The 17,174-nt window shown below is 39.6% G+C and overlaps 1 protein-coding gene across 9 annotated transcripts in view; it reads right to left on the bottom strand.

Annotated features, from left to right (window-relative positions):
- Positions 1-3,816: 3,816 nt before the first annotated feature.
- The window catches only part of LOC108493120 (carbohydrate sulfotransferase 9-like), a 34,271-nt gene continuing 20,913 nt past the window's right edge, over positions 3,817-17,174 (bottom strand). For 3 of the 9 annotated variants that reach the window (XM_017806164.1, XM_017806155.1, XM_017806117.1), the window contains exons 2-4: positions 11,355-11,465; positions 8,347-8,494; positions 3,817-7,901 (exon numbers count right to left, since the gene is read on the bottom strand). In XM_017806164.1, coding sequence (XP_017661653.1) covers positions 7,051-7,901; positions 8,347-8,440 — 945 coding nt within the window. In that variant the 5' untranslated portion in view covers positions 8,441-8,494; positions 11,355-11,465 and the 3' untranslated portion in view covers positions 3,817-7,050. Of the gene's footprint in view, positions 7,902-8,346; positions 8,495-9,755; positions 9,880-11,354; positions 11,466-17,174 lie in introns of all 9 variants that reach the window. The other 6 variants (XR_001873376.1, XR_001873369.1, XM_017806174.1 and 3 more) reach the window with 6 other exon arrangements.

Here is a 17,174-nt window from a genome sequence, read left to right on the forward strand (position 1 = left end):
ATTCAGAGAGGGTGAATGGATAAATGTCTCCCTGAAGGAGTGACAGAGATGAATCACAGCACACAAAAGAAAATGCCTTTCCAAATATAGTCAACTGAATACTGTCTTCATGTCATTTTTATATGACATTGAACTGTAAAGTTCAGTTACAACTTAATTATAATCAAATCCATAATACTATATTTTCTTGCTCAGTTGGGGGGGGGAAGTAACAAAGTAGGCTTTCACCGTGGAAGAAGCTGTGCAACATGGAAACAAGAAGTTCTTGCTAGAGCAACATAATGTAACTTCCAGTGTCAGCAGCTGGTCAGTCCTCACAACCTAGCAAGTTAGGGAGGAAGGCTTGTGGCAAATAGGTGAAAAAAAACTACTGGGACAAGAAAGCCAATAGTGGCCAAGTTGAAACTGAATTCTTGTTCCAGGGAAAGAGGGATATAATCGGAGGGAGAGGGACAGAGAAGCAGGGGGAGAAAAAGAACAGGCACGAGAGCCTTGAGATACAAGACTTCAGGTAAAAAAAAGTATTTAAACACAGCAGCCATCGGGTACCTCTCTTCGGGCGATCCTCCCTTACCGAGCCCCTTCGCCACCAGATGGCCCCATAGGAACGCGGATGATAATTGGTTATTTGCTCAAAAGACTCGGGGCGTTTCAATGTCTTATTTCCAACGGTGCTAGCTGCCAAAACGGAAACCAAACCAAACAAAGCAAAAAAGAAACGTCCAAAAGTCTGGCCTCATGAGGCTGGAGAGTTTGAACAGGTCCAGGTTCAAGATCTTGGATTAGAATCCACATCTCATGTCCTGGAATGTTTGCATGGAGTATCATGGTTCAGTTTTTAAATCTCAGTAGGTGATGCATTCATACAAGGGTTGACATTGAATCAACATTGAATTGACAACGGGAATGGAAACTTAATATGTGACATACCTGAGTTCATACTTTCAATCTACATGGCACTCTAAACTCACAAAATCCAAAGTTTGTTAGAACATAGACAAGGACAAAACCAAAACAAAGCAAACAGGAATTGCAATACTCTGTCTTGACTAAGGCTGCAAGACCTAAATTCATATAAGGAATTTGTAGAACAGTTTACAAATTAAATAAGTGGTTGAAACAACTATTTCAGACCTATTTTTATGTATATTATTATTATTTTAGAGAAAAATAAATATTCTCATCAACTCCCAAAATTGCAATTTTTCCAAACTTGTTTCAGATACAAACAGAGTCACAAAACTGGAGTAGAATGAAAAGCCTTGGCAGAGGCTGTAAAAAATGCTGATATGTAGCACATGGGCAGCTGCCAGCAGTGAGGTGGGATACTCCTGAGTGTCCTGTGGCATGTAAAGCACAGTAACAAGAACTGAGGACACAAATCTCAATGTTGATAGGGTATAGAGCTAAGTGAGCATCTGGCTTTGCATAGCAACAACGAATATTGCTATAAATAAAGGCATCATTGTGGGCTCTTTTACCATGTAGGCATCTCTGAGGACCAATCTTAACAAATCTCTGAGGGTAAACAAAACTTAACGCTGTAGAGAATGATGTCCCCAGGAGAGTTTCCTGTCTCTTTTTGGTATATAATTAACAGGAGCCTCTGAGACTTGATGTCAATGATCCCAAGATTAGCTTTCTCCCTTACCCACCAAATCTATCCAAATGGAAGATGAGTTTATTTTTACCACAGGAAATGCCTTCAAAACATCCTTCACTATCTCTCAGCTTGTAGGAATATCTCACTCGTGGAGCAGGTGCTTAAAGAACTTTCTCACAAAAAGCCTTCTTACAATAGTTACAATAGATTCAGAAACTTACACCTGGCAACAACCTATGCCTGAATTAGTCAGCATCTGCAGCACCTTGGAGACCCCTAACTGTGGGAACTCAGCAGCAGTCCATACATGCAGTTCAGGTGAATAATGAAGAAGGCATCTAGGAAAAAATGGAGGACAATGCAATCAAGTGAGGTGAGAATCAGGATGTTAGTCATAGATTTGTAGGTAAAAAGCTTTCCCCATAGTTCTGCTAAATCATAAAAATATAAACCGGAGTATGTCTATCTGTCTTTGGGTACCCGTGCTAAGTCCTGTTGTGTGCTCCACTTATGGCCAGACTGTTGTTCCTTTGGTGGGACAACATGAATGCTGTATAATCTTGGTAAAAATGTCTCTACAGTGTGATGGAACAATTTTGAGAATGCCTTTTTGTCTTGCTAAGCTTTGATACACCTCCAGAGGAAGCCATAAAAAGGATCCTGGAAATATAAAGGAAGGACAAGAGGGCATGGTCTTAAGGTCTTCCAGGGGAGGTTTAGGTTGGATATTAAAAAGAAATTTTTTACAGGGAGAGTAATCAGACATTGGAATGGGCTGCCCAGGGAGGTGGTGGATTCACTGTCCCTGGAGGTTTTTAAGATGAGACTGGATGTGGCACTTAGTGCCATGGTCTAGTAACCATGGTGGTAGTGGATCGAGGGTTGGACTTGATGATCTCAGAGGTCTTTTCCAACCCAGTTGATTCTTTGATTCTATGAAGTGTTCTAGTTGTGGTGAGCACAGATAAGGTGTACATGAGTAGTGCTGAAATGGTGCTGAGCCAGTTCCTTTTCGCCGACCTGATCCTGTGATGCATCACTCATTTTTGCTCTGCTAATTCATTTGGAATTTTATTCTGAGTATACTTGACTGAGATTTATGATCAGTGGAGCTTTTTCCTTTAAAATAGTTCTTACTAGAAGCAGCACCGTAACCGCCCACCTGTGTACATTTGATGCCTGGTACCTGATATCAAGAGGAACTTCCTGAAATTTCAGACACTTCTATCAGATAAATTCTCTGCCTGTTTTGATTTTATTTGGTTTACATTGATTTATGTAAGTTATATAATTTAATAACTTTTTAGTTTTTAATAAACCATAACCTAATTTATAATTCTGGAAGGAAGGGAGGTAAGAAATGCTGTGACAGGGAGAAATCATATCAGGCCTACAGCACAATCACAGAGCATTAGTGTCTTTTTCTTTTCCTGTCTCCTTTTGGTTGTCTACCTCTACGATAGACAAGTCAAGAAAACTGGAGACCATAGAGCTAAAAGCTTTTGACTTATTAACACTGAATGCAGAAATGGAATTACCTTCTAGTTGTGAGCAACTGCTGTGGAAGAGCAAATGCTCAAAATTTCATTGCTCACACCTTTTATTCTGTTCAGAGCTGTCCTGCTTTGGGAAGTTCTCTGAACAAGAAACCACTAATCACAGTTTACCTTTTAAGACTCACATTCAAAACTGCAAGAAAAATTATGACTGCTTACAGGTAGAATCATGATTTTTAAGTGGAGGAAATACCTGCTTCAAGGAGCAACTGGTGACATGGTCTCCATTGCTGACATACACTAATCAACTGTCAGATCTTTTATACTTTCATGAAGAAAGTATGATGTCAGGTTTGTGGATACCTATCCTAACAGTGTGTGTGAGGATTTCCATAAGAATGGGAAAAGTCTCTCTTATTTTCTCACTACTGACAGATTTGTAGGAAAGATACAAGATTGACCTTGCAAGATTTCTTGTTTCTCTTCCTTTTTCCACTTACTTCCATTCCAGCTGGAGCACACATTACTGTTTGCTAATTCCTTCTATTCTTTAAAAGTCCTGTAATACAGATTTATATTAATGTCACAAAGCAGAGCTAAGTGGCTTTGTATTTATTGTTATCTAACAGTGTGTGGCCTATGTTATGATTTGATAGAACAACTTTGAGATGGGTTTGTTTTTTAAACAGATGTTATTGAGAAGGATGAACAAATAGATTAATGTGTTAACTCACTACAGTTTATTACGGTAATTAGCAATGAAATATAACAATAGTCATATCACAGGCATATAATAATAAATCTGAAGACAAATTATGGCACTCCCTACCCCTTCAAATCCACCCCAGGACCCATGAGCCTTTCCACGCTGCCTGCACCCTTGCTCCCAACAGCAAGTACCCATTTTTCTCCCAGGAAAATATTACCCCGAGTTAGCGTCCAAAGGAAAGAAGCTCCACTGGAGGTTCTTCTCTGGGCAAAAGCCAGGAAGGAGCCCAACTCAGTTTAGAGCCTTGTTCTGGGCAGTGCACTTCTAGGGAAGACAGTACAGGAGATCTCTCTCCCAGGCCACAAAGAGACAGTCATGTTATAATTTTCATCATAAAGTTTACAGGTGTCTTGCAATTCTCATGGGCTGACTAGGACAATGTCCAGAGCCAACATCAATTTCTACTACATTACAATATCAAGAATGCATTTTTTTCTATTTTCCGACAGATATCAACCCATTATTTTCATTTTGTTACTGTTGATAATCCACAATTTATACCATTCTTGTATGTTGCTGTTTCCTAAAACTGTTGTTAATATGTGCACACATGCACGCACATGTCCTTTGCAGTTTTTTTTTGTTCAGAGCCACACCTGCATTACAGCAGCCAGTGATTCAAGGCAATGTGCTACTTACAGTTTCCTACTGGCAAATGTCAAAAGTCAAAGTCCCTTGTGAATAGTTACAGAGATTTTTCTGCTTCGATAGATACACTTTTGTTACTGACTAGCACTTGTGATGAATGAATTAGCCATCAGTTTTCTGTCACCGCTGTGGGAAGAATACGTGATCCTGTGTGAAAGAGGAAATAACAGAAAGCCACTCACATCTAACAGCAAGGAACTGGAGGGGGGTGTTAAGGCTAGAGTGCTGACAGCAAAGACACCTATCAAACTCTGTCGCTATAATTTCTTCAGAGTTTTCCTAGGCTGGCTGGTGGTTTCAGAAAACTAAAGTATTTTTAGATATACTTACAGCTTCAGATATACTTAGAGCTCTGGAGAGCTCTACCGTGTAGAAGTGAGTTATGAAGCAAATCTTATTCCCCTCTATCTCTGCATGATCTGTCAAAGAAAGCAGGAGAAGCATGTAGCTGGAGATGGTTCTGATTCAGGAAAAAGAGAGAGTCTGCATCCTTCTGCATAGCCTCAACTTTGATGGGAGTAATTTCCAGCTTCCTCTGCCTCAGCAAAACTAAAAAGTAAAAAAAAAAAATCTACATGAACTACAGGGTTGCCAGAGTGTCATGAGTAATCCAGTAATCAGGGGATACTAGGGCTGTGGGGACATCAAATATTGGGGCGGTGAGGTTAAGATCCAGAACCATGAATCATTCCTAATAAAATCATAGGCTATGTTTTAAAAAATAATTGTTCACTGTTCTTGCTGGTCTTCTCGCTTTGGATCTCTCCTTGTGCCAAATCTGCCCCCTTTATGAAATAGTTAGCAATGCAAGGCCTGCCAGATGTACTGAATGGTAGTCCTGGTTTGTGTAGCACTGCCGTCAAGGAGGGATGCAGACAGCTTCTTTCTCTGGCCATCACTGTCTCCAGCTGATGACTAATATATCACTGCACCTTCCTCTGAAGTAAATAACCCCTGCATCCCACTCCCTACACTGGGAGGTCTCTTCACAACCCTCAAAACTTAAATCCCACTGCATCTGTTTTTCACTGTCTCCTTTTCCCTCTCCTTTAGCCATGCTGCTTGCAGCAAAGGCTCTACAAATCAGTGTCTGCAGTGCAGATTAAGCAGTTTTGTCCCTGTCCTTTTTTATGTAATGAAAAATGAGAACCAACTTTGGGTCCAAGACTAGCCTGCCAGCCTTTGTACATTTGCAGATACAGCTGAGAGGAACTCGGTGCATTTGAGAGATTTTCAGGTTAGCTCCTGAGAGACTGACATCCCCTAAAGGTGGTACTAATAGTCACAATTAGTTTGTAAAACTTGTTACAATTAACATGGCCACAAAGTAACTTTGAATGTGACTAGGCAATAGATTTAAAAAAATAAAGGGACAAATCTCATCCTTAATATAGTAGCAGTCATAGACTTCTCAGTGATCTAAAACAAAAGTCACCTAGGAATATAAGAAGTGGCTAATGGCTTGAGTTGCTTCTCTCATGTTTCATTGTTCCCCTCACCACAATTCCACAATTTATTTGCGCTCATTCTCCTGTGAAGTGAGAAAGGAACAGGTAGAACAAGCGCATTATCCAAGGTTACCCAGCTCTGCCTAAGTGCCATACTCAGGTAAGTCCCAAGGGCTCATGGGCTCCAACAGGCACAAATAGGAAAGCCCAGACATTGTCCCCACTGTGCTGACTGGGCAGTCATTTGACTGTGTGGTAAGTTCTTTTGGAGAATTAAATAAAAGTCACCTTTCCACTGAGATTTTAGATCCTGCACCACCCCATTTGTACAGTTTACAAGGTATCGCTATTTCTTTTTTTTTTAAAAAAGGTGCATTTTTCAGACCTTCCCTCTAAAATCAGACCGTAATGCTCACAAAAGTGGTGAAAAGAGTTTGTAAAGTTACCACGAACACCAGATCTGCTCATAAGAAAATTTTTAAGAGCTATGATGGAAACTTTGTCTCGACTGCTGACAACTGTGCTGCTTGAGGGATGAGGCTGGTGGGCTGTGATGAGAACATTGCTAGAGGGGAAGAAATCGGGTATTAGATTCTGTGTAATGCAGCTTCAAGTATCTGAAGTTATTTGCTCCTTTTTTACAGGATTCATGACTAAGCCTCTTGCAGATAAAGAGTGGTTTGACTCTCAAGCAGATTATTTATTACTTCTTATGTCTTTTTTCTAATAAAAAAATAATTTATATAAAAATGGTGTTCTAAAATATTCATTGTGAAAAACAACATCCTTCATCCTTCCTATGTCTCTTACCAATGGACCAAAAACTATCATTTATAAACAGTTTTCACGAATCAAACATATGCCACTAATGATCAACAGGAAAACAATAATTTCATAGGTAAAGTACTGTACAGTACAAGAGATCATGGCAGGGTTTTTTATAAGAGTGTTTAGAATGATAAACTGTATCTACAAATTTCAGGAAAATCTCAGCAGCAGTCAGTCACCAACCCACCTATCAAGCACCTGTGAAGACAAGTTCAGCCCATTTTTGTACAAAGGAAACTGTTCTTTGTTTAACCTATATTAGTCATTCAGGGAAAAATAATCCTCATATTTCATAGTATAGTTGAACAAAAAAAAATCCATTTGATACAATTTTTTGATCTTCTCAATTTGTTCTGAGGTCAACTGTCTGAGATACTCCAAGGTGATATCACCATTTGTTCGTTTCTCGGACCCATATCTCTTCAAGCTGGGGTACTGCAGACTCTCTGGTGCTCCAATGACCTTCAGAACATGCTCAGAGTCTAATGCAAGAGTTTCATACTTACCCAGAATATCATAGTGAATGTTGCAAGGGTCACAGAGCAGAAACATTGGTTTCCAGTGAATGTCAAGAGTATTTGGCTGTTTTGCTATAATGAAGTTGACAAACTCCTGGAAGCTCACTTTTTCAGAGGAATTTTTGTTTTTCCTGAACATTGCCCTAATCTCGTTAGCAACAGTGATACTGTAGAACGGCTCAGAATGCAGAAGTTTGTCTCTATAAGCTGAAACCAGCCGTTCCAAGGGATGTCTGGTGAACATCACTTTGGTGTAATTGTTTAGAAATTCCTTTTGTATGGCAGGAGGATAAGACACCAACTTTTTGATCAGTGATGTTTGGTGGATGTGGTCGTGCTCAATTTCAGAAGCTTCTGCATTCAAGTCTGCTTGGAGAAGAAAAATAGTTCTCTTCCAGTTGGAGCAGCCTACTTTGGGCACCTCACAGTAGATAAATTTATGTTTGTGCTCCACAAAGAGCTGGTTTGCAACATGAGAATCCAATTTACTTTTTAATTTATTAAGGTTGTTCTTCAGGCAGACAGAAGCCAGTGTGCTTTTGCGACCATTTTGAATTGCCACCCAATTTTCAGCAGGATCGGGAAAAGCACCTGCAATCAAGGAAGAAATTTAAACCATTTCAGTGAAATATGCTTGTTTGAGTCTCTTTATTTGTGACAATCATAGCACTCAATCTATCACCCTGCTTACAGAAACTAATGAAGATGCTAAAACCAATTTTTTGTTTACTGTCACTGGTCTCCCCATGGCAAACATGCAATAAACTACGCTACTTAGTGAAAAGTTTATTAAAATGAAAACTTTCAGCATGTTAGCACTATTAGTCTACGCAAGTGTGATGCTCTAACATCATGTTTTTGTAGTGTTCTTCCTCTCATATGTTGCTAAGATAGCTATCGCAGTGACAGGGCCTTGGATGTTTTCACAGTATTGTTTATCACTTAGGCTCCATAGTTACTTTCTAACACATGAGGGCAAAGGTGTCCCTCATTCTATAAAACATGAGGTCTTATTGTTGATAATTTCTTTACTCACCTGTTAGGGTTTTTTGTCTCTTACAGAAAAATCCAAAAAGAAATATCCCAAATATAAAATTTGGGAGAAGGAAAACTATCACTTTCTGGTTCATATTATTTTCACAAGAAGGAGTATGACGTGATCTCTAAAGTGGAAATCTGTCTTTCTGTCAACAAGGAAAGATGATTCAAGTTAGACTTCATGTGACTGATATAACAAAGATAACATGTAATTATCTTACAGATCTATGATAGCAGAAAGACCTTTCAAGCCTCATAAAAATAGGCTTTGTTAATAAGTAAAAATTCTCTTATGGAAGAAACTCACCACAATTATACTGTTAAATCAAACAGACAAATAATATGGCTATTTCATAATATTCCACAATTCACCCCTTTCTCAGAGCAATGACATGTTTATGAGCAAATACTTCTCCCTTCTTCTCTTTTAAAGCTGTTGTTTAAAGCTGCCAAGCAGACTCTCTATTCTTTAACATTGGGTAACAATATCTTCATTTAGGATTACAGAGTCATACTTTTTTATAACCTTTAGAATCTGGGAATACAAAGTTCTCTATAACCTGTGACAGGCATATCTGCAAAGCCTGCAACACCTTCACTATGAGTTTCTTTCCATCTATTGCCCTGAAGCTTTCCACTTTGTACAAATAAATCAATAATCACTGCAGGAGAAACTCGTCCCTATTCCTCCAGAGAATCCTAACAACTAACAATGGATGAATTCTCCCATTCCCTTTCTCCAAAGACAGTGCATCATATATGTGTTTGCTGCCATTGCTGCTGCAGCATAAGAGCCCCAAAATGGTTCATATGACAGGAAACATATAGAAGCAGCAGAGAAAACTACAGAAAAGGTGTTTTTCTGTGTTCACAGATAAAAGGAGAGAAGGTAAATGCAGTCCAATATGACATATTCCCTCTCCCGTGATCACTTATTCTGTTTCCTTGCACTTAATGGATAGAAACTAAGTCCTCTGTGCAATCTTACCCCGTTTCCCCCAGTAGAAAACTCTTCATTAGTGTGTTTGTATTTGAAGTTGCAAAATTAAGTGCAAAGCAATAACTGCTGGCAAACGTGACATTCTCTTTCTGTCCCATAGAGTCTTCACCATCAAAAAAAGTCAAGCAACACTGTTTTCATTTTCTGCTTTTCAGTTTTTCACCCTGAACCTGCTGGCAATAAAAACATCTTTGCTTGGATTTCTCAAGGATGAAACTTAATTTTTTTCAATTTTTCATATTTGTTATGTTTTTACAAGATACAATAGGATCATTTTGGAAGTTATTTGTGTGCCACCAATATGTGGATGTACATAAACCCTAGCTGTCATAATGGCAACTGGATTCCTGTATGTTCTCAGACAGCAGTAGAGTCAGCACTACTTAAATTGCTGAAATTGTACTTACACACAAGGCTTCTTTGTTTCAGGGCTGACAGGTGATTATAACACACATCTATACAAGAATATTTGCAGACTTATACAGTTAACAGCATTACTGATAACTAAATCTCTCTTAGTGTAGGCATGACCTGAGGAATGGAGGGGGATGAATGTTCATTATCTCTATATTAAAAATGTACTTGTATTTACATTAAACTGTTACAATACTTACTCAAATTAATGCAGTATTCTTATACATAATGGCACTTAGCCAATATTGTTTCATTTTCCTGGCTGCATAAGACCATAGTAAGGGCTACAAGAAAAATTATGGGAAGATCTTCTTTTAACCTTTTCTTCACTGCACATCAATTCTCACTTCACAGTGAGACCCATTGAGTCCTAATGCATCAGGGGCTGTTTACAAAACCAGTTAAAGTCAGTCAGATTGTTCATTGATCTCATGAGGTCCAAGATTGAGTGTTTCCTTTTTGTTCTTTTTCAGAAGCGTTTTAAAGACACAATTTCACACTGTGTAGCAATTAAAACAAATATGACACTAAATAATTAGGTATAGGGACTCCTTGTTAGAGTATGCTTAGATGAGATTGGGCTTCATTCACTTTAAATGCTATCACCTCAGAGAAGTAATTGTTATCATACCTGTCTCAGGAGTCAGAAAATGAACTGGATTAATTTTTCCCTAATTAGATATTTGTATCATATGTATTTGTTAATTACACTACCGGTAGGGAATATAAGGTCTGCTATAAGACATATTTCATGTTGAAACATGTTAATGAGTCGCAAGAGGGAAATAGGAGAGACTTAGTTTCTTGGGGGAAAGAACCCATTTAGGAGATTGTATTGGGTCTGGCTGAGCTGGAGTTCATTTCCCCACAGTAGCCCTCACAGTGCTGTGCTTTGCTTTGGTAGCTAGAAGGGTGTTGATAACACGCTGGTGTTCTGGCTGCTGCTGAGCACAGCACCAACACTGTAACATTCCTTCCTCAATCAAGGGCAAGATCCTGGGAGGGGACTCAAGTAGGCCAGCTGACCCAAACTTAACAAAGGGATATTCCATAGCATATGACCTCAGATACAAAAGCTGAGGCAAGGAGCAGGAAGGCAGGCATTCACTGTCTCCAATGGCTGCCTGCTGAGGAACTGTCACATGTGCTGAAGCCCTGCTTCTCGGGAGTGGCCGGACATCGCTGCTCATGGGCAGTAGAGAATAAACTCTGCTATCTTTTGCTTTGCTTTGCTTTTGCTTTAAATAAACTGCCTTATCCCAACCCACAAGTTGTTTTCCACCTTACTCTCTCCCCTGTCTGGCTGGGAAGGGGAGTGATAGAGTGGCTGGGTGGGCACCTGGCATCCAGCCAAGGTCAACCCACCACGGAGTTGGTTAAACTCCTCTTCTAAGGCTTATGTTTATTTGTGGAAACAAGAGAATCTTTAACTTAATTCAGTATGGTCAGACCGTAAGGATGGCTAGAATGAGCTCCGAGATGACAGGTGAAGTCTGTCTGGACTCCTTAGAAAACTTCAAAGTGCAGGCTGGTGGTAAGAGCTAACACTGCCCTCAACAAGTGAGATGAACATGCCAATTCAGTAAAGCTACCTTACGATGAAGTCCGAAGGCTTCTTCAGAAGATGCTTTCTGATGGGAGAACCCAGTATGGAGTTCTGTGTAATGCAAGGTTTCCAATGACGAAAATCACCTAAGAGAAACCTGAGGAATAGGAGGAAAGAAAACTCAGAGAGCCATTTTGTCAGAAGAGGGACAAGTCGCACGGAAATTTAAAAGGAGGGAAAAAAATCCAAAACAAAAAGCACTTTTGTCAGTAGGTGTCAGTAAATCAGATGAACTATTCCTTCAATCTTATGTCTTTTCAAGATGCTTTTAATTGTGTTTGCTATTTTAGATGTAATGAGTTAATATTTCTATTTGCATTTTACCTCATCCTACCTTGAATTAAGTGTGATTTTAGGTAACTTCAAGGCATTCCTAAGTCAAGGAGTGGTGAGTCTATGAACATAACAACTCCATACTACATAGACTAATTCTGCTGTAACCAAAGGGCAGCAGTATGGGCTTCCATAGGCAAAATAGAAAGACAGTATAATAAGACTCAAAAAAACCCAACAGAAACCTCTTCTATTGAAAAGTAACAAAACAAGGAGACTTTGTCTAACTGTCTCTTTGGAACTAACATAACCCCAGAGGAGAAAATACTAAAAACTAAATATAAGGCATTAATCTGCTTTGTTCTTGTTACACATAGTTGGGTGGGTGGGTGTGGATTATTGAAGAAGGAAATGCCAATACTCTCATGTATGTGCAAGATGGGGAAAAAGGCCTGAAGCCTGAATTCCAATTTTCTTTGCACTGCTGATAATTCTACCATCTCCCTCTACTATTCCATTGTTAAAATTCTTATCTTCCTAATATAAACACTCCTTGTAATAAAACCAAAAAAATTGTATCCTGTTGTTCATATCTTTGTTCTCAAGTTTGCTGACCATAAAATATTCTTTCCATCCTTCTGTTTACTTCAAGACATTTCTGACAAATCTCTGCTTTTAATTACTTTCAACATCTCCCTTTTCTATATGCTACACTGGGTATGGAGGAGTGGCGAGCAACCTACTCGCATATCCCCTGTATGTCAGGATAGACGGTTTGACTCAGAAGAGCTCTCTGTCTCAATGAGGAGATTGTACTTTTCCAGGGGTCTCACAAAATTGTCATGTGCTGCAGTTACTGGATATTTTTTTCTGTTACATTGCTTTCTCTTGGTTCATTTGGCTCATACTTGGTTTACATTTGTGATATCAGAACTTCTGCAATAATCCCACACATTTGTTACCAGGCTGGACTTTAACTGTTTGACCATGTGTAGCTACATCACAACCACTCACACTTATCCAACCACCAACTTTGACTTTGGAATGAGTTCCTTTTCCACTGATCAAAACAAGGCCTGATATAGCACCTTTAGTACTCTCAATTAGGAAATATTTAGACAGTCCAAAAGTGATAAATGATAAAGTTATTTAATGATGAAGTCATGTGAGTACACAACCTAGCACTTCACACTCAGATTGAAGTTCTTCCTTCTGTCCTAAAGATTTATTCCTAGAACAGGCAACAAAGAATAGACTGCATTGCCTTGAATAGGTATCACTGGTACTTTGTTCTGTCCTTGACCTGCTGAAACAAAGATTCATAATATAGCATTCTCTCATAATATAGCATTCTCTAATCCTTCTCCTGGAAATGCTGAACCATTGCAATTGAAAAATCTGCAGTATTTAAAGAAATATTAAATAAAAAAAGCAGACTGAAAAAACAGTATTTTGATACTTTTATAAACGATAAAAAGTATTATAGCTGGAAGTATTGAATATTATTAAATCTTAATGTATGGCCCCTATTACCCAAGTACAGAAACATATGCACACATGTGTGTGTACATATATATACACAAGCATGTGTAGTTCAGAACCATTAATATCAGTTACAGTGGCATATTATTTGCTCAGAGTAAACTAACTAAGTTGGTTGATAAGGATTTAAAATCTCCAGGTGATAAATTTACAAAGGTGTGTCTCAAGCTAATTTTTCACAGACAGACCTTGGTCAGAGCTGAGCATGTGGGGTGATCCTCTGCACCCTACTTGATGATGTGGGACTTCCCAGATTAAAAGAATGAAATTACAACAAAACTTATTTATGTTCCTGATACATTTGAAGCCAGAAGTAAAAAAAGGTACCAGTAGGGCAACTCAGTGGAAGGCAGGGAAAACCTCTGGAAATAGATAACATTCTCAGTTGCTGAGCCCCATTCTGTACTTAAGCCCTGTTAATCCCTTCAAAAAGACAATTGCAAACACATACATACTGATATGTACATGGGTACATAGAAGGTGAGGAGGGGATGACGTGTAGAAACCCCCCAGGAACAGACATAATATAAAATGAACAGGAAAAACAAGCTCTGCTGGATGTAGTTCTGAGTGTGCTGTTGCATCAGGGTGAATTACAAGAGCAAGATCCTTGTTCAACGAAATCTGCATCGCCCTTGTTTCTGTACAATTTGTGATGGATAGACAGGAGGGAGGAAGACCCCAGAAACTTAGCAGCCAGGCTGGCTTGGTCCATGAAGCGGAAAATCACTAACGGATTAGGAACCTCAAGCAGGTTGCAGACAGCCAAGAGTTAGAAGAACCCTTGTCAACATTTTGTCAGCAAGAGATAGGGTCTGACATCATCTCATTTGCAGTAAAGGCTAAAAGTTGTTAGGTGAGAAAAGATGCAAGCTTAGACAACATATGAGCTTGGCTGGGGCTACTGAGTAAAAGATTGACAAAAGTTTCCTATAGAATAGCACACTTAGAGCACTGAGGTGGGTACAAAGTCACAATTTCCATTACAGGGCACAAGCTAAAACTCTTGTTCTCTGCAGTGGTCATCTCAGCCCTCCATTACTGCATCAGATTTCTTTCTGGTCTCAGCAACTATAGTGCTACCTTCCTCATTGTCATCATTAATCTGCTTGTTATTCTCATTACACCACATCTTATGCCTGTCTTTTAGCTTCTTCTCTATTTCATCCCATATCATCTCCTTGTCTTGCCTTCCAAGATTTTTCTTTATCTACAATTTCTCATGCAGTGTTAAAAGCTCAACTTTACCTTCTCATCAGTCTTACTGCTAGTCCCTGCTACCATTAGTCCCTGTTAACAAACAAATAGCTCCTACTTTCTCCTCTCCTGCCCTTGCATTTTGGACAAAGTTTATGAAGCACCTATAGAACCACTACATTTTTCACCTAAAATCACTCCTTAAAATCTTCCTTTTCAGGGATGCCAACACCAGTTAGGATGCCAGTGTACTAAAACTGTTACCAACTAGCCCACAAAGGAGTAAGAGAAAGGAAGAGTCAATTTGGGTATGAAAAGAACCAAAGTGAGGAGAAAAAAAGGGAAAAGGCAGCACCGAGTCTGACAGAAAAGCTCCCAGAGAGAGACAGGAAGCAGCAACCAGAAGAAAAGTGGCAGAGTTGGGGCCAAGGGAAATAGAAAGGCTGTGTAGTTGGCTCTGAAAACATTGTGGAAAAGGGAGGTTGAGATTTGGACTGAAAATAACACAAAGTATAATTCAGTGAAGTGAAGGTGGAGAAGAATAAATTCAAATAAATAAGTATACAAAGGAATATGCAAATTATCCAACAAATTACCACAGTCATTTAAAGAGGAATGAGATTATATACACTGCAGTCATTCATACACTGGAACCCAATCCTTAGTATGTGATCAAACTTGTCTCTCTTTTTCTTCCTGTATCTGTAGCCAGAAAGGTCAAGGATTTTTGATTTCTTAAATATGGACAGGTTCAGTGCAGAGACCCAGCTGGGCCCTGGGAAGCTGGAGACCAGTCCTGCTGCAGCATAGCTTGGGCAGGGACTGATGGCCTCAGGAGGCTGACATAGGGCCGTGGGCTGTGGGAAGGGTGGGGACAGCCCCAGGGGACTGGGCAGTGCCCTGTTAGTGATTTTGGGGTCTGACATCTGGTAATGGGCTGTGAGGCTTTTTTATCTAAAACTTAATTCAGAATCCCATGCACGTATCAACTGCCAGTTAAATCACTGCAAAACCAGTCATAGGACAGCAAACGTCACCACTTTCTTTTAGGGAATCTAGATGACCCTCAAAGACTTGGAAAGGAGGAAGAAATGAAGAAAAAGGAGTAGGGAAGAAAAGTTCAGAATGATGCACACTGGCCACAGCCACAGTAGCAACGAATAATTTCCTTCCAGGTTTGTTTCATGAGAGGTGGGCCTTACAAAATCCTTCTGCTTTTCTCATGTATATAACTAATTCTCTGCCTTTTCATATGTCTTACTGTACCCTCTGATATTTCTCTTCTCAGTTACTGTCAGTAATAGCAATGTTTTACTTCTGATTCAAGTCTACCCACCTTGTCTCAGCCCTAGATCCTCTTTGTCCCCTCCTGCTTTTCACCTCCCTGTGTAAACTTGATTCATTCATTCCTACCACTGCACACCAAATAGCAAAGCCTCAACTGTCATGTAACAGTCCTGGCTGCTTAGCACACAGCCCCCAGGCAACCTCCCAGCTGCTGTTCACCTCATATCCTTGTATCCTTTCCACTAGTACCCCTCAACAATAACTGATGACAGCTATGATCACTCTTTCTCTTTTTACACTCCAGTGATTACAAAATGTTTCTGCTTAAATTATTTTCCTTTTTGGTCCTATATCCTCCAGCTTCTTCTGTCATTCTAGTCCAGATTTTGAACCTAATTTTCACAATCCAACAACGTTTTTGTCCAAAACCATACCTTTACTCTCATTCCCCCTTTGCTCTTCCTTTTTTATACTCCTCCAAAGACTCCTTTGTAGGAATCAGGTGCAAGCCCTTATACCAGTGATTTGGTGTCTGCTCTTCTACAGAAATAACCTCTTTGCCTGAAACATCCTGACACTCACTGACAAACTGTTTGTATACCTTCTTCTCTCTTCCTACATGAACCTAGCCCTATTTTTCCTTTCCTTTTTGCTCTCCACTGTATTACAGGGCAAGCTCTTCAGCAGAAGTGTTATGTTTAAAGTCTGTTTTTATGAAACATGTTTTTACAAAACATGTTTTTACATCATGCTATGGCACATGCAGTATCAAACATTAAGAAGTTTGGAGATGGTAGGATTAAAGCGGTGAGCTAAATGAAGTATCTGCTGGCTTTTGGTGAAACTAAAGACCTGACATTTAAGAGTATTTGACGTTACAATACACTGTAAGCTCAAAGTAGTCTTGCTGATGCAGTTACAGATAGAAATGTTCAAAAGATCTGCAAATCTGAGCCTGTTTCCAGAGCCTGTCGAAGTACCCAAAAAATGGAGAATGGACAGTCAGTGAGTCTCTGTGGGTGCCCCACATGGGATTGTTACAGCACACAAAGAACACAAAGACTCATCCTAAAACTTCTTGCCTGATTCATTGCACACCTTCCCTCATCTGTTGTAGTGGGGATCCTACTGCACAGACCTTGAGCGTCTCAAGAGCATAATCATCCTGTGAACTGTGTCAGATTGTGTGGAGCATCTTGTTTCTTTAAAAACCTAGTGTTACAAAGCTACAGAAAAATGTATTCATGTGGTATCATAACAACATGCACAAAAATCATTGTTAGTGGTGAATCATTCAGCTCCCTTGACCAACCTTATGATATCCACTCTAACGGAATAACTGATAGTGGCAGCAGGTTGCTATCTTCTGAACAAAGCCAGCATCAACAGTGACAAGACCCAGTCTTACCTGCTAGCAGCAACGAAACAGCAAGATGTAGGATGCCATTCCTGACACTGAAGGACAATGGTCCCTAGCACAGCTTGTCCTTGCCTCCCCTGCTCCCAC

The sequence above is a fragment of the Lepidothrix coronata genome, unplaced genomic scaffold (genome assembly GCF_001604755.1).
Source record: "Lepidothrix coronata isolate B3197 unplaced genomic scaffold, Lepidothrix_coronata-1.0 Scaffold1, whole genome shotgun sequence".
Classification (NCBI taxonomy): Eukaryota; Metazoa; Chordata; class Aves; order Passeriformes; family Pipridae; genus Lepidothrix; species Lepidothrix coronata.